Source organism: Heterodontus francisci, chromosome 41, assembly GCF_036365525.1.
Source record: "Heterodontus francisci isolate sHetFra1 chromosome 41, sHetFra1.hap1, whole genome shotgun sequence".
Classification (NCBI taxonomy): Eukaryota; Metazoa; Chordata; class Chondrichthyes; order Heterodontiformes; family Heterodontidae; genus Heterodontus; species Heterodontus francisci.
The window spans coordinates 12,571,369-12,589,785 of record NC_090411.1 but is presented as its reverse complement, the minus strand read 5'-3'; the positions used below and the strand labels follow the sequence as shown (position 1 = coordinate 12,589,785).

Here is an 18,417-nt window from a genome sequence, read left to right as displayed (position 1 = left end):
TAAAAGAGACCCCTAGACACCTTTCTCACCTGGTCGTAACACTTTCGAAAGCCACGATTGAATCTGCCTCCTCCACCCTCTTAGGCAGTACATTCCAGATTGTAACTACTCGTGGCGTAAAAATGTTTTACCTCATGTCACCTTTGGTTCTTTTGCCAATCACTTTAAATCTATGTCCTCTGGTTCTTGACCTTTCTACCAATGGGAACAGTTTCTTTCGATCTACTCTGACTAGACTCCTCATGATTTTGAACTCCTCTATCAAATCTCCTCTCAACCTTCTTTTCTCTAAGGCGAACAATCTAGCTTCTCCAATCTATCCACATAACTGAAGTTCCTCATTCCTGGAACCATTCTCGTAAATCTTTTCTGCATCCTTTGTAAAGCCTTCACATCTTTCCTAAAGTATGGTGCCCAGAACGGGACACAATACTCCAATTGAGGCCGAACCAGTTTTTTGTAAAGGTTCATCATAGCTCCAATAGTTGGACCCGTTCCAGGCTGCCGCTGGAGTTATAAGCAACATCTTGCACTGCACTGCTGTATAAAGGATGTCGCTGAGACTTTCTGTACACAGGGAAACAGTTAAATCTCATTTCTTCTTTCCAGAAACAAGCATGCGGAGCAAGAATGCATGTTTGTTTGGATTGCAGGCTTCGCCATGGTGTAGGGTGCCTTTGACTGCCTTGTGTGAGGCAGCACATCAGACAGGAGGTGAATGCTTGTTATCCTGGCAGTCATCATGATTCCTTTATTCTGTGGCAGTTCTCTGTGCCAGCTGCATTTGACCCACCACAGCAAATAAAAGGCTGGCTACTGGACGATAAAGGTTATCTGCTCATAACATGGCTTATAACTGTGCGCACGTGTGCATATCCGATCTATAATAAGAGCCATGCTGCCATAAGGAACATTATAGAGTACACAATGCTCCGACTGCTTTGAATGCTCTGGAGGAGCTCTAATACTCAGCTGAATGGATACTGAGATTTGTGGTAGTATACTGCATGTTGCACAACCTCACCATTATGAGGAAACAGCGTTTGCTGCCACTCAGCAAGCGAGAAACTGAGAAGCATGAGGAAGAGGAGGAAATGCAATAGGAGTGGAGGAACATGAAACAGATGTAGACAGCCCCTTTGTACCCAAGCTCTACATGATCAAATAACTCCTAAGCTATACCAGTAATCTCAACCACACCTCCCCATTCACCAACAGTCCCACACGCCTTCTCTCCTCTATCACTGAATGCCATATCACCCTCTGTCTGACAAAACAAATTTAAAAACTACCAGAAGGTGCACATTCTCATCCAATTTTATAAATTCAATCATAGAATAGTGCCTGTCCTCTGTGTGCCTTTGCTTCTGCTAGTGCTTCAACAAGGTGCTTCCCCTGTGGTTGCAGCATAGTGGAAGGCTGCTGACCTTCAGCTGAGACCTAGAAGGCTAGGCTTCATAGTGTACCACTTCGTCTGGGCTGACATTGGAGGAGTGGCAGAGGCAAGATCAGGAATGCTGGACAGCAGGCTAGTGCTCCATGAAGCCACTGCCACTCTCCCAGGGAAGCACCTTTACAATCCTACTGATCTGTTGGAGAACAGATTGATGGACTGCTGTGATGCCATGGAAGCCCTTTTAACAGTGGTATCCAGAGCCATACAAGCAGCAGTTTGAGCTACCACTGCAGCTCACAGACCTCTGATGGAAGCTGTTAGTCTGCAATGGAAGCTGTAACATCAGCCATCGTGTTGTATCATGGTGGGTTCCATAAGTGTGCTGATGGAAGTGACCACTCATTCCATATTGGAAAGGATGGTCTCCAAGGTCTGTGCAAAGCCCTGTGCCAAGTCAGTAGTGGCCACCTCCACGCTTCATTGTGCTCAAGCTTTCTGACAGGCTTTTCAGTGCACCAAGCATTTGGTTATGCACATCCATCAGGCTTCTTCTGTAGCCTGGCCCATCAAAGTCCTCATCTACTCTTCTGCAGTGGAATTAGTGTGTGTCTTGCCCTTCAGCTGGTTGGCATCTGTGCTATTTTTCCCCTGCCCTGCCACCTATGTACTTGTGTCCAGTGTCTCGCTAAATGCAGATCCCTCCTCTCTCTCAGCCTCTAAAAAACACATAGTATCTCTTCATCTTCACTGTTCTTCTTGCTCTTCCTGCTTTAATTGGGAAGGCTGCAGTTCTTGGTATCAAATGAAAAAGGGACAAGAATCGCGGATGTAACTAGTAGAGTTGATGAGGGGGAGCCAGTGGATGTGGTTTATTTGGACTTTCTGAAGGCTTTCGACAAAATCCCACATAAGAGATTAGCGTGTAAAATTAAAGCAAGCACATGGGATTGGGGGTAGTGTATTGCGATGGATAGAAAATTGGTTGGCAGACAGGAAACAAAGAACAGGGATAAATGGGTCTTTTTCCAAATGGCAGGCAGTGACTAGTGGGGTACCGCAGGGATCGGTGCTCGGACCCCAGCTATACACAATATATATTAATGATTTAGATGAGGGAACTAAATGTAATATCTCCAAATTTGCAGACGACACAAAACTGGGTGGGAGGTTGAGTTGTGAGGAGGATGCAGAGATGCAGTTGAGTGAGTGGGCAAATGCTTGGTAGATGCAGTATAATGTGGATAAATGTGAGGTTATCCACTTTGGCAGCGAAAACAGGAAGGCTGATTATTATCTGAACGACTATAAACTGAGAGAGGGGAATATGCAGCGAGACCTGGGTGTTCTCGTACACCAGTCGCTGAAGGTAAGCAAGTAGGTGCAACAGGCGGTAAAAAAGGCAAATGGTCTGTTGGCCTTCATAGTGAGAGGTTTCAAGTACAGGAGCAGGGATGTCTTGCTGCAGTTATACAGGGCCTTGGTGAGGCCACACCTGGAATATTGTGTGCAGTTTTGGTCTCCTTATCTGAGGAAGGATGTTCTTGCTATAGGGGAAGTGCAGCGAAGGTTTACCAGACTGATTCCTGGGATGGCAGGACTGACGTATGAGGAGAGATTGAGTCGGTTAGGATTATATTCGCTGAAGTTCAGAAGAGTGAGGGGGATCTCATAGAAACCTGTAAAATTCTAACAGGACTTGACAGTGTAGTTGCAGGAAGAATGTTCCTGATGGTGGGGGAGTCCAGAATGAGGGGTCATAGTCTCAGGATACGGGGTAAACCTTTCAGGACTGAGATGAGGAGAAATGTCTTCACCCAGACAGTGGGGAGCCTGTGGAATTCACTACCACAGAAAGCAGTTGAGGCCAAAATATTGTATGTTTTCAAGAAGGAGTTAGATATAGCTCTTGGGGTGAATGGGATCAAAGGATATGGGGGAAAGCGGGAACAGGTTACTGAGTTGGATGATCAGCCATGATCATAATGAATGGCGGAGCAGGCTTGAAGTGCCGAATGGCCTACTCCTGCTCCTATTTTCTATGTTTCTATATAAGGAGAGAGGAGAGGAAAAAGTAAGCATGTGCTTACACCATCTGCAGTTTGATTCAGAAGAGATTGTGGGAAAATGGAGAATGGGATGAGGGAAGGAGGTATGCAGACACCCTCATCATTGAGCCCTCCAGCCCTGCCAGTGGCCATGGCCTCTTCTATGCCCTTTACCATGATGGTCAGCACTGTCTCCTCCATGGGAGATAAAACATGAAGGTAGGCTTGTCCAGTTGTTTCCTATACCACCTTCTTCACAAGAAAGAGGGAAGTGTGTCAATGAGTGCCCTGCAATAAGTTTGGATGATGTGGCTGTCGTGATTAAATAGTTGCCAGTAGGTATAGGCTTGCAACAGTATGTGAAAGTGAGGTAAAGCGTATGAGTTGAAGGATTGAGTTACTGATTTGATGCGGTGTAGTGAATTGAACAGTGAATGATGCTACTTGTGCAGTTGGTAGGACAAGTCATTTGAAGATGTACTGAACTTGACAACTCGTGTCAGATTGTTTAACTTCCTGCACTGCATCCATGTTCTTGGAACAACGCTCCTGGAATTGGCCTCCGCCACTACTTGTTCCCATTGCCTCCTGAGCATATATCTGGAGGATTACATCTTGCACTTCCAGTGCATTGTCAGGAAACCTTGATACTTGCTCTCTCACAGATTCAGCCATTCAAAGTTTGAAATTCTAGATTCACATTTCAAACAACTCCCACCACGTCTTACAGCCACAGTGCACCTCCCCTTTAAGAGGTGCAAGCTGCCTTTGAATAGTGATAACCATTTACGATATCGGGGCAGTGCCAATGAACAGTGCAGGCAGCACCAATTTAACAGGCTTGGGTTAATCGTGTATTGTGAATGCTAACGCCACTTTAATGGGTTAGCCAATTTAATTCCCAATGGAATTAGATGAATGTAATCATTTGGGAAAAGAGATGGTTGAAGGGCAGAAAGCAAAGGGAAGAAGCAAAAAGAAGTTTCTCAGCCCAGAAAGATGAGTTGAATGGCATTGCACAGGGGTCTGTGCTGGGCCCACTCTTATTTAAAACATACACAAACAAGCCAGGCTTGGGGATTGAAGAAACAATATTGAAATTTGCTGGTGACACCAAATTGTGGTTAATATAAATTGTGAAAGACTGTCAGAGGACTTAGATAGGTGGCAGGATAGGTAGGTAGGAGCAGGTGCTTTTCAATATAGAGAAATGTAAATAATACATTTCAAAAGTAAGAATAGAGAAAGAAAATGCTAAGTTTAAATGGAGTCGAGGAGCAGGGGATGCAGAAATACAAAGATTCTTACTTGCCACAGTTCAATTAACTTACTTTTTCTACTAATATGTTTACCAATATAACCGGATAACGAGCCTTAATCTCTGCATATCAGAAACGTATCCCATAATTGATTATAATAGTAACTGAATTTGTTACGGTTTGATGAAAAATATGAACATTCAGTGATTCCATTTCTGTTCCTTCAGGAGTCTTTCTTCCAGGACATCGACCTCTTACAGAAACATGGCATTGTAAGTATAGTAACCTGAGGTCATGTGAGTTTGAATCCCAGGTGTACTCTCCTCTTTCTCTAGTTAGTGACTTTAGGTTCTTCATAGAGTCAGAGATAATATTGCACTTTTCAATGCTCATGCAGCTCCCGAATGATATGGATATTTCCAAGGAATTTGCATTCATCCCAAACTGAGTTGTAGAAGGTCTTGTGTAAGTGACAAATGGGAGAGTTCAGTAAATTTGTTTCTTTAGTAGGTGAAGGGGGAGAAAATTAATTAGGGACTCTGATCCTGTTTTCATTTTTGGTTTTGAATTCCTCTGAATTCTTTCCAGTCCTGATTTCCTCAGCTGTACCACATTGAGAGAGAGTGGACAATCTGCTCCCAGGTCCTGCAAGTGCCATTCTGAACTGACTGCTAGAAGGTGTATAAGTGCAGCCTATGATGGACACCAGTCCATTTTCTCTTCCCCCACACCACCAACCCCCCAACCCCCTAAAGGGGGCACATGATCCAGCTTGCCACCTATTTCTCCAAACATGGCTAAGATCAGGAATTGACTTCAAATGAAAGCATTTATAATTCACGATTGACTGTCATCATTAGACTGTTGTCAGTAGTACCTGGTGCTCAGCCAGGATATGCTTCTGTCAGCCGTAATTAAGGCTCTGTACAGCTGTAGCAAAAGTTCCCTACTTTTATATTCTATTCCCCTTGCAATAAACAACAACATTCTATTTGCCTTCCTAATCACTTGCTGTACCTGCATATTAACCTTTAGTGATTCATTTGACTGGTTCCTGGAATGAAGGGGTTATCTTATGAGGAAAGGTTGAACAGGTTGGGCCTATGCCCATTGGAGTTTAGAAGAATGATGGATGATCTTATTGAAACAAATAAGATTCTGAGGGGATAATAAAAACAAAATACAGCGGATGCTGGAAATCTGAAATAAAACAAGAAATGCTGGAAATACTCAGCAGTTCTGGCAGCATCTGTGGAGAGAGAGGCAGAGTTTTTAGTTTTGGTTTTAGTGATACAGCACTGAAACAGGCCCTTCGGCCCACCGAGTCTGTGCCGACCATCAACCACCCATTTTTTACTAATCCTACACTAATTCCATATTCCTACCACATCCCCACCTGTCCCTATATTTCCCTACCACATACCTACACTAGGGGCAATTTACAATGGCCAATTAACCTATCAACCTGCAAGTCTTTGGCATGTGGGAGGAAACCGGAGCACCCGGAGGAAACCCACACAGACACAGGGAGAACTTGCAAACTCCACACAGGCAGTACCCAGAATTGAACCCGGGTTGCTGGAGCTGTGAGGCTGCGGTGCTAACCACTGCGCCGCCCCCAGGTCAGTGCTTCAGGTCAGTGACCCTTCATCAGAACTCTGAAGATTCTGAGGGGACTTGACAGGGTGGATACTGAGAGGATTTTTCCACTTGTGGGCAAGACTAGAACTAGGGCACACAGTTTAAAAATAGGGGTCTCACATTTAAGATGGAGATGAGAATTTTTTTCTCTCAGAGGGTCATTAGTCTGTGGAATTCGCATCCTCAGAGAGCAGTAGAGGCTGAGTCATTGAATATATTCAAGGCTGTGCTAAATAGATTCTTGATAGACAAGAGAGTCAAGTGTTATGGGGGGCAGACAGGAAAGTGAAGTTGAGGCCACATTCAGATCATCCATGATCTTATCAAATGGTGGAGCAGGCTCGAGGGGTTGAATGGCATACTGCCCCTAATTCATATACATCCGTATGTTAACTGATCCTGACATGAATAGGATGGGAATAGAGGGATACGGTCCCCGGAAGTGCAGAAGGTTTTAGTTTAGGCAGGCATCAAGATCGGCGCAGGCTTGGAGGGCCGAATGGCCTGTTCCTGTGCTGTACTGTTCTTTGTTCTTTGACAGCTGTTCCTCCCCTGAAGATGGTTCAGCAACCAACAGTGCCCAAGCACATTACTGCAGATGCTGGAAATCCGAAATAAAAATAAAAATTCTGGAAATACTCAGCAGGTGAGGCAGCAGCTGTGGAGAGAGAAACAGAATAAACATTTTAAGTTAGGTTCTGATGAAATTGACCTGTAATGTTAACTCTGTTTCTCTCTCTCCACAAATGCTGCCTGGTCTGCTGAGTATTTCCAGTGTTTTCTGTTTTTATTTCAGTAGACAATAACTTGCATTTAAATAGGGCATTTAACAGAAATACATCTCAAGGCATTTATAGAAGCATAAACAGAAAAATAGATGTCGAGCCAGAGAAGGAGATATTAGCATGGTGTTGTGAAATATGAGACAGAAAACAGAGTTTTGAATGAGTTTTATGGTGGGTGGAAGATGGAAGGTCACCCTGGAATGCATTGGAGCAGTCAAATCAGGAGGTGACAAAGGCTCGGATGAGGATTTCAGCAGCAAATGAGCTGAGTTAGCAGCGGTGATGGAAATAGGCACTGTTAGTGTTGGAAAGAATTTGGGGTTAGAAGCATAGCTTGGGTTGAATAGGCTGCTGAAGTTCCGGGCAGTCTGGTTCAGCCTGAAACAATGGCCAGGGAGGTGAATGGAGTCAGTGAGTGAGGATACAGTGTATGTGGCAGGGGATAAAGAAGATAGCTTTAGTCTTCTCATTGATTAGCTGGAGAAAATTGCAACCCATCCATGATTGAATATTAAACAAGCAGTCTGAAAGCACAGAGATAGTAGAAGGGTTGAAGTAAGTTGTGGTGAGATAGCACTGGTTGAAATCTGACCTTATGCTTGCAGATGGTGTTACAAAGGAACATTAGATTTTTTTTTATTCGTTCATGGGATGTGGGCGTCGCTGACATGGTCAGTATTTATTGCCCATCCCTAACTGCCCTTGAGAAGGTGGTGGTGAGCTTCCTTCTTGAACCGCTGCAGTCCATGTGGGGTAGGTATATCCACAGTGCTGTTAGGAAGGGAGTTCCAGGATTTTGACCTAGCAACAGTGAAGGAATGGTGATATAGTTCCAAGTCAGGATGGTGTGTGGCTTGGAGGGGCACTTGCAGATGGTAGTGTTCCCATACAACTGCTGCCCTTGTCCTTCTAGGTGGTAAAGGTTGCATGTTTGGAAGATGCTGTCTAAGGAGCCTTGGTGGTTGCTGCTGTGCATCTTGTAGATGGTGTACACTGCTGCCACTGTGCATTGGTGTTGAGGGGAGTGAATGTTTGTGGATGGGGTGCCAATCAAGCGGGCTGCTTTGGCCTGTGGTGCCAGGTTTCTTGAGTATTGTTGGAGCTGCACCCATCCAGGCAAGTGGAGAGTATTCCATCACACTCCTGATTTGTGCCTTGTAGATGGTGGACAGGCTTTGGGGAGTCAGGGGGTGAGTTACTTGTCACAGGATTCCAAGCCTCTGACCTGTTCTTGCAGCCATGATATTCATATGGCTACTCCAGTTCAGGTTCTGGTCAGTGGTAACCCCCAGGATATTGATAATGGGGGATTCAGTGATCGTAATGCCATTGAATGTCAAGGGGAGATGGTTAGATTCTATCTTATTGGAGATGGTTATTGCCTGGCACTTATGTGGCACAAATGTTACTTGTCACATATCAGCCCAAGCCTGGATATTGTCCAGATCTTGCTGCATTTCTACACGGACTGTTTCAATATCTGAGGAGTCGCGAATGGTGCTGAACATTGTGCAAGCATCAGCGAACATCCCCACTTCTGACCTTATGATTGAAGGAAGGTCATTGATGAAGCAGCTGAAGATGGTTGGGCCTAGGACACTGCCCTGTACCCTGAGGAACTCCTGCAGTGATGTCCTGGAGCTGAGATGATTGACCTCCAACAACCACAAACATCTTCCTTTGTGCTAGGTATGACTATAACCAGCGGAGAGTTTCCCCCCCTGATTTCCATTGACTCCAGATTTGTTAGGGCTCCTTGATGCCATACTTGGTCAAATGCTACCTTGATGTCAAGGGCAGTCACTCTTACCTCACCACTGGAGTTCAGCTTTTTTGTTCATGTTTGAATCAAGGCTGTAATGAGGTCAGGAGCTGAGTGGCCCTGGTGGAACCCAAACTGAGCGTCACTGAGCAGGTTATTGCTAAGCAAGTGCTGCTTGATAGCACTGTCGACGACACCTTCCTTCACTTTACTGATGATTGAGAGTAGGCTGATGGGGCGGTAATTGGCCGGGTTTGACTTGTCCTGCTTTTTGTGCACAGGGCGTACCTGGGCAATTTCCCACATTGCCGGGTAGATGCCAGTGTTGTAGCTGTACTGGAACAGTATGTCTAGTTCTGGAGCACATGTCTTCAGTACTATTGCCAGAATGTTGTCAGGGTTGTTGGATTTTTCTCCCAGCTCTCAGCTGGACAAGCTTTGATGATGATTCTTCCTGTCTCTCTCACTCTTCAGAGAGCTATCTTAAAAGCTAAAAGTTTCACACATCCTCCCTCTGTTGGGAGACAGAGATTTTCCTCCCTGTGGTGATCGACAATGGCCCAGGATTTGGCTACTTCACACCTCTTTGTTTTAGAAGAACCCATTCAATTCAAAAATGTCTCTTGATGGGTTCAGGAAGGGTGTAATTGATACCTTTTAGCTTTGAATGTATTCTTTTGTCCTTGCCAGACAGTTTGAATATACAAAGGCAAGGTCTTTGGACCTTCGACCGGCCATTTTGTAAGCACATTGTCCACTTTTTTAAAAAGTGAAGTCAATTTTTATAACTCTTCAGGTTGAGTTCTTGTAGTTTCAACTGCTGCACTTTATGTGAATGTCATATTAGCCATATTGCTGTCCAGATTAGGAGTTTTGTTCTTTGAACTTCACCTCATGAGTCTTTAGTTTGTGCATGTGTTTTGAAAAATAATAATGTTCTGTTTTCTTAGTCAATGATTAAGAACCCTGATGGTACCTTTTTTTGCAGAATGTGGCTGATATTAAGAAGATGAAAACTGTTGGAATCTGCACAGTGAAGGGAATTCAGATGACGACACGAAGGGCCCTCTGCAACATCAAAGGTCTTTCTGAGGCCAAAGTGGACAAAATCAAGGAAGCAGCCAACAAGCTCATAGTAAGGATACCATTTGTGGTATAAATAAACCCTGACTACACTATTGCTGTTACATTCCCAATTTAGGTATAAATAAACAACACAAACAAGCTATTTGGCCTAACTCGTCTATACTAGAGTTTATGCTCCACAAAAAGCATCCTTCCACCTTTCACCTAACCCTATCAGCATATCTGTCCTTGCCCTTAAATGCCTCCATGCAATAAGAACATAAGAAATAGGAGCAGGAGTAGGCCATTCAGCCCTTTGAGCCCGCTCTGCCATTCAATGAGATCATGACTGATCTTCTACTTCAACAGCATTTTCCTGCACTATCCCAGTAACCCTTGATGTATTTAATATGTAGAAATATATCTATCTCAGTCCTGAACATACTCAATGTCTGAATCTCCACAGCTGTCTGGGGCAGAGAATTCCAAAGAGTCACCACCCTCTCAGTGAAGAAATTCCTCCACATCTCAGTCCTAAATGGCCTACATCTTATTCTGAGACTATGTCCCCTGGTTCTGGACTCCCTGGCCAAGGGGAAACATCCTTACTGCATCAACCCTGTCGAGCCCTATAAGAATTTTGTATGTTTGAATGAGATCACCTCTCATTCTTCTAAACTCCAGAGAATAAATGCCCAGTCTGTTTAATCTTTCCTCATAGGACAATCCCTCCATCCAGGAATAAGTTTGGTGAACCTTTGTTGTACTCCCTCTTTGGCAAGTATATCTTTCCCTACGTAAGGAGACCAAAACTGTACACAATACTCCAGGTGTGGTCTCACCAAGGCTCTATATAATTGCAGTAAGACATCTTTTCTCCTATACTCAAATCCTCTTGTAATGAAGGATAATATACCACTTGCCTTAATTAAGGAAAGCCAGCACGGATTTGTCAAGGGAAAATCGTGTTTAACTAACCTGCTGGAGTTTGAAGAGGTAACAGAGAGGGTTGATGAGGGCAATGCTGTTGATGTGGTGTACATGGACTTCCAGAAGGCATTTGATACAGTGCTGCACAACAGACTTGTGAGCAAAGTTAAAGCTCATGCAATAAAAGGAACAGTAGCAACATGGATACAAGCTTGGCTGTGTGACAGGAAACAGAGTAGTTATGAGTGAATGTTTTTCAGGCTAAATGAAGGTTTGTAGTGGAGTTGCCCAAGGGTCAATGTTAGGACCCTTGCTTTTCCTGATATATATTAATAACCTAGACCTTGATATACAGGGCCCAATTTCACAATTTTCAGATGATACGAAACTTGGAAGCATTGTGAATTGTGAGGAGAATAGTGTAGAACTTCAAAAGGATGCAGAGATGTTGGTGGAATGAGCGGACAAGTGGCAGATGAAGTTCAATGTGGAGAATTGTGAAGTGATTCGTTTTGGTAGGAAGAACGTGGAGAGACAATATAAGATAAAGGGTTCAACTCTCAAGGGGGGTTCAGGAGCAGAGGGACCTGGGTGTATATGTGCATAAGTCATTGAAGGTGGCAGGACAGGTTGCGAGAGTGGTTAGTAAAGCATACAGTATCATAGGCTTTATTAATAGGGGCATAGAGTATAAGAGCATGGGGTTTTTGTTGAAATTGTATAAGACACTAGTTTGGCCTCAGCTGGAGTATTGCATCCAATTCTGGGCGCTGCACTTTAGGAAAGACGTGAAGGGATTGGAGAGAGTGCAGAAAGGATTCACGAAAATAGTTCCAAGGATGAGGAACTTCAGTTACGTCGATGTTTTGGAGAAGTTGAGACTGTTTTCTTTGGAGAAGAGAAGGTTGAGAGGAGATTTGATAGAGGTATTCAAAATCATGAAGGGTCTGGACAGAATAGATAGGGAGAAACTGTTCCCACTCTTGAAAGGATCAAGAATGAGAGGGCACAGATTTAAAGTAATTGGCAAGAGAAACAAAAATGACATGATGAAATCTTTTTCACGCAGCGAGTGATTAAGGTCTGGAATGTACTGCCTGAGACTGGTGGAGGCAGGTTCAATGAGGCATTCGAAAGGGAATTAGACTGTTATCTGAAAAGGAAGAATGTGCATGGTTATGGGGAGAAGGCAGGGTCATGGCACTAAGTAGATTGCTCATTTGGAGACCCAATGCAGATACGAGGGGCCGAATGACCTTCTTCTGTGCTGCAATAATTCTGTCATTGTCCTCTGTATTAACTACTTCCACAAATTTTGAATTTGTACTTCAGATTGCCGAATCCAAATCGTTAATGTAAATGGTGAACAACAGTTGTCCCAGCATCAATCATTGTGGAACACCATTCACACCCTTTTTCCAGTCTGAGTAACTACCTTTAACTCTCTATTTTCTGTTTCATAGCCAGCTTGATATCCATTCTGCTACTTGTTCCCTGACTCCACATATTCTGATTGGAGGGTAGCTAATGTAACCCCACTATTTAAAAAGGGAGGTAGAGAGAAAGCAGGGAATTATAGACTAGTCAGCCTGACGTTGGTAGTGGAGAAAATTCTAGAGTCCATTATCAAAGATTTTATAGCAGAGCACTTAGAGAACAGTGGTAGAATCGGGCAGAGTCAGCATGGATTTACGAAAGGGAAATCATGCTTGACAAATCTACTAGAATTCTTCGAGGATGTAACTAGTAGAGTTGATGAGGGGGAGCCAGTGGATGTGGTTTATTTGGACTTCCAGAAGGCTTTCGACAAAGTCCCACATAAGAGATTAGTGTATAAAATTAAAGCACATGGGATTGGGGGTAGTGTATTGCGATGGATAGAAAATTGGTTGGCAGACAGGAAACAAAGAGTAGGGATAAATGGGTCTTTTTCCAAATGGCAGGCAGTGACTAGTGGGGTACCGCAGGGATTGGTGCTAGGACCCCAACTATACACAATATATATTAATGATTTAGATGAGGGAACTAAATGTAATATCTCCAAATTTGCAGATGACACAAAACTGGGTGGGAGGGTGAGTTGTGAGGAGGATGCAGAGAGGCTTCAGGGTGATTTGGACAAGCTGAGTGAGTGGGCTAATGCATAGCAGATGCAGTATAATGTGGATAAATGTGAGGTTATCCACTTTGGTAGTAAAAACAGGAAATCAGATTATTATCTGAACGGCTATAAATTGAGAGAGGGGAATATGCAGCGAGACCTGGGTGTTCTCGTACACCAGTCGCTGAAGGTAAGCATGCAGGTGCAACAGGCGATAAAAAAGGTAGATGGTATGTTGGCCTTCATAGCGAGAGGATTCGAGTACAGGAGCAGGGATGTCTTGCTGCAATTATACAGGGCCTTGGTGAGGATATTGGCCCTGAAATATTGTGTGCAGTTTTGGTCTCCTTATCTGAGGAAGGATGTTCTTGCTATAGAGGGAATGCAGCGAAGGTTTCCCAGACTGATTCCTGGGATGGCGAGACTGACGTATGAGGAGAGATTGAGTCGGTTAGGATTATATTCGCTGGAGTTCAGAAGAGTGAGGGGGGTTCTCGCAGAAACCTATAAAATTCTAACAGGACTTGACAGGTTAGATTCAGGAAGAATATTCCCAATGGTGGGGGAGTCCAGAACCAGGGGTCATAGTCTAAGGATACGGGGTAAACCTTTCAGGACTGAGATGAGGAGAAATTTCTTCACCGAGAGAGTGGTGAGCCTGTGGAATTCGCTACCACAGAAAGCAGTTGAGGCCAAAACATTGTATGTTTCAAGAAGGAGTTAGATATAGCTCTTGGGTCCAAAGGGATCAAAGGGTATGGGGCGAAGGCGGGAACAGGTTACTGAGTTAGATGATCAGCCAGGATCATAATGAATGGCGGAGCAGGCTCGAAGGGCCGAATGGCCTACTCCTGCTCCTGTTTTCTATGTTTCTATGACCTTAGGCATGTGTTTACTATGGCAGCTACCTTGTTGAAGGCCTTTTGGAAATCCAAGTATATTCGGTCTACTGCATTACCCTTGTCTACCCTTTCTGTTACCTCTTCAAAGATTTCAATAAGGTTGCTCAAGCATGAACTTCACTTTTGAAATTTGTGTTTACTACTACATTATGTGTCCAGTTTCTAGATGTTTTTATATTACATCTTTGAGTCCGGATTCCATTATCTTTCCTACCATTGACCTTAAGCTAATTGGTCTATGGTCCCCTGTTACTTTACAATTTATTTTAATATTCTTTGAGATTTTAATTTTGTAGTTTCTCTTTGCCTTTCTGATTGTTTATTGACTTCTTTCCTCACCTTTTTATCTTCTATTTTGTCTTCCTCTCCCTTGTTGTCTCTCTATTTAGTTTAGTTTAAATTTTGATCTTATTTCTTTATTCATCCACCATGTGTCATTAGTGGCTAGTTTGTTTCTGCTTTTTAGTGGGTATTATGACCGAGGTTGGAGGCGTGCACTGTCTTTCTTGAGTTCCACTTCTCCACAGGTCACAACATATATTTAAATATTTTACCCAGTTACTGATATGGCCAATTATATACTTTATCTATTTTAGTTTCAGAATAAAATTCACCAACCTCAGTTTGGGTTCCGCCAGGGCCACTCAGCTCCTGACCTCATTACAGCCTTGGTTCAAACATGGACAAAAGAGCTGAACTCAAGAGGTGAGGTGAGAGTAACTCTAACTCAGTAACCTGTTCCCGCCTTCGCCCCATACCCTTTGATCCCTTTGGACCCAAGAGCTATATCCAACGCCTTCTTGAAACATACAATGTTTTGGCCTCAACTGCTTTCTGTGGTAGCGAATTCCACAGGCTCACCACTCTCTAGGTGAAGAAATTTCTCCTCATCTCAGTCCTGAAAGGTTTACCCCGTATCCTTAGACTATGACCCCTCATTCTGGACTCCCCCACCATCGGGAATATTCTTCCATTCATTTGACCGAGTATGGCATCAAGGAGCCCCAGCAAAACTGAGGTCAATGGGAATCGGGGGAAAACCCTCCGCTGGTTGGAGTCATACCTCAGGCAAAGGAAGATGGTTGTGGTTGTTGGAGGTCAATCATCTGAGCTCCAGAACATCACTGCAGGAGTTCCTCAGGGTAGTGTCCTAGGCCCAACCATCTTCAGCTGCTTCATCAATGACCTTCCTTCAATCATAAGGTCAGAAATGGGGATGTTCGCTGATGATTGCACAATGTTCAGATACTGAAGCAGTGTTAGAAATGCAGCAAGAGTTGGACAATATCCAGGCATGGGCTGATAAGTGGCAAGTAACATTCGCGCCACACAAGTGCCAGGCAATGACCATCTCCAACACGAGAGAATCTAACCATCTCCCCTTGACATTCAATGGCATTACCATCACTGAATCCCCCACTATCAACATCCTAGGGGCTACCATTGACCAGAAACTGAACTGGAGTAGCCATATAAATACCGTGGCTACAAGAGCAGGTCAGAGGCTAGGAATCCTGCGGCGAGTAACTCACCTCCTGACTCCCCAAAGCCTGTCCACCATCTACAAGGCACAAGTCAGGAGTGTGATGGAATACTCTCCACTTGCCTGGATGGGTGCAGCTCCAACAACACTCAAGAAGCTCGACACCATACAGGACAAAGCAGCCCGCTTGATTGGCACCCCATCTACAAACATTCACTCCCTCCACCACCGACGCACAGTGGCAGCAGTGTGTACCATCTACAAGATGCACTGCAGCATTGCACCAAGACTCCTTAGACAGCACCTTCCAAACCCGCTATCTCAACAAGGGCAGCAAATGCATGGGAACACCACCACCTCCAAGTTCCCTTCCAAGTCACACACCATCCTGACTTGTAACTATATCGCCGTTCCCTCATTGTCGCTGGGTCAAAATCCTGGAACTCCCCTCCTAACAGCAATGTGGGTGTACCCACCCCACATGGACTGCAGCGGTTCAAGAAGGCAGCTCACCTCCACCTTCTCAAAGGCAATTAGGGATGGGAAATAAATGCTGGCCTGGCCAGCGACGCCCACATCCCATGAATGAATAAAAAAAAAACAGTCTACCAACACCCTACTAAATGGCTCCCCAAAAACTGGTATGGGAATTAGAGGTGCCAGTTTCCTGGCAGCGTTGCAGTTTTCCCACAATCTGGCACGTATGGCACATTTTACAAAACCACGTCCTTGTAAAGACCTGGCCAGCAATAATGTCGACTTATACATGATTGGGTCTTCCAGATCCCCACATGTCCCGCCATAGGAATTTCATGGGCTACCATTAATATTTCCTTGCGATACTTGGGCGGTACCACTATCAACCGTCCATTCTTCATCTGTAGGTCTGTGAGGAGGTCTCCACTTCCTCAACTGAATCCCATTTTTAACATAGTAGCCTTCCGGAATTCCCTTTGCTTCAGCTTCAGTTAGAGCCAATTGTGCCACTTTACTTAACTCTGGATTGCTGAGCCTTGATCATAGCGACTTACTGAACATTTCCTTTGGATTATCCAAATTCCCAAAGAAAGTTTCAGATATTCAGCTGTCTGTCTATGGTGCCAATTTGACCTCCGACAATGGAACTTGTTTAGCCATTGCTCGGGTCACTACACATACAGGAAAAATTCCTGCAACCTTTTCCTGTCTCTTTGACTTCACTTGGTCTTTCCATGACTACTGGAGAAGCTACTACCTTTGCTCCGGCCAAATCACTCCCCAGAAGTAGGTCAACTCCATCTACAGGCAAACTATGGACGACTCCTACGGTTACCGTTCCAGACATTAGGTCACACTCCAGGTACACCCGATACAAAGGTACGGGTATATACTCCCTGTGATACCATTCACTGAAACTTGGCATTCAGTGTTTTCTCTGGTTGAAAAGTTGTGCCTTTCCCTAGCAAAAGAGTTTGGGTGGCTCCTGTATCCCTAAGTAGAACTATGTTTACCTGCCTCGCTTGAGGGATAAGGAGTTACATTTCCTTTTGACAAAAATTTGCTATAATTCTCAGGTCTCTTGTTCATGTCCCCCGAATTCACAGCGGTTTTTGTACTTGGCCTTACAGCTGCACTCAGAGCTACAGCCTGATCTGTCGCACTGGATCAGAGATCCTTTCTCTGCATTGGCCTTGTGTACCCCAATAAGTCCCATGGATTTACTGTGCAACTTCCAGCATTTTGCATGAAAGTGTCCCACCTTGTGGCAATGCAAACACTTCAGCTTTCGGACCTCATTTCCATTCCCAGTATCTTCCTTTCTGGTCTGAGGAGGAGATCCCGGGGTGTTCTCAGCTCAGCCTTCTCGTCCCTGGCTACTTGCCTTTCTTTCACCCTCCCATCTTCTATCCTCTGGTTTGTAGGGGTGATGGAAAAAGGGTTTGGGCTTGTAAACAAACTTGTAATCATCAGTGATCTTAGCTGCCTGTCTGGCTGTTGAAACCTTCTGGTTCTCAATGTGGGTTCTTACTAATGGAGGGAGTGAATTAAAAAATTTTCCCAGGAGAATTATTTCCCTAAGGGTCTCATACGTGGCCTCTAGCTTTGGTGCCCGCTTCCAACTATCAAAGTTAATTTGCTTTACCCTCTCAAATTCTATATAAGTCTGCTCAGGCTGTTTCCAGAGGTTCTGAAATTTCTGCCTGTAACCTTCAGGGACTAACTCATAAGCGGCGAGAATAGCTTGTTTTGCCATCTCATAATCTGCAGAAGCCTCCTCAGAAAGCATGGCATAAACTTCAAGAGCTTTGTCTATCAACCGGCTTTGCATGAACAGTTTTCTGTTTTCTTTCGGCCACCTCATCTGTTTAGCTGTCTTTTCAAAAGAAATGAAAAATGCCTCTGCGTTCCTTTCCTCAAACTATGGGAGGGCTTGCACAAATTTAAATAACTCTCTACTGGGTCCTGGGTTGGAGTCAGGTCTTTCCTCACCACAATTTTCATTGGGGTCAAGGCCACAATTTTGTTTTAGTTCTAGCTTTTTTAATTGGAATATCCTTTCTCGCTCCCTTCTCTTTCCATTTCTTTCTCTGCCGCTCTGCTTGCTCCTTTTGAAATGTCCTCTCTCCTGCTGCTCTGCTTGCTCCCTTTGAAATGCTCTCTCTTTTGCTCTTTCCTCTCTCTTGTGCCCTTTCCTCTCTTTCTTCCTTTTTCCTTTCTTTATCTCACTCCCTTTCTCTGCCTGAAATTCTAGCTCTAACCTCTTCATATCTAACTGAATCTGTGCAGTGTTACCTTGTCTTCTTCTGATTCTACTCATCCCTCTGGCTTTTTTCACTTCAATCTGCAACTGCCTGGCCACTAGTCCCTGAATTTCAGCCCACCTAGCTTTTGGTCTAATCTCTAACATCAAGTGCTCCACCACACTTGACAGCTCCTCAGTGGACAATGCCTTTAAAGAATCATAATCTATTCCAGACTGCTGCATAAACACATTTGCATCAAAAGTTGCCATTCCAGTAGTGTAAGCTTTACTCTAATGCACAAGAAACCTGGCATTTTCCTTTTCCC

General features: G+C 44.2%; 1 protein-coding gene across 1 annotated transcript in view; it reads left to right on the top strand.

Annotated features, from left to right (window-relative positions):
• The first annotated feature begins 1,723 nt into the window (after positions 1-1,723).
• Positions 1,724-18,417, top strand: part of dmc1 (DNA meiotic recombinase 1) — a 186,581-nt gene continuing 169,887 nt past the window's right edge. The window contains exons 1-3 of the mRNA XM_068019900.1: positions 1,724-1,849; positions 4,928-4,972; positions 9,877-10,023. Coding sequence (XP_067876001.1) covers positions 1,724-1,849; positions 4,928-4,972; positions 9,877-10,023 — 318 coding nt within the window. The remainder of the gene's footprint in view (positions 1,850-4,927; positions 4,973-9,876; positions 10,024-18,417) is intronic.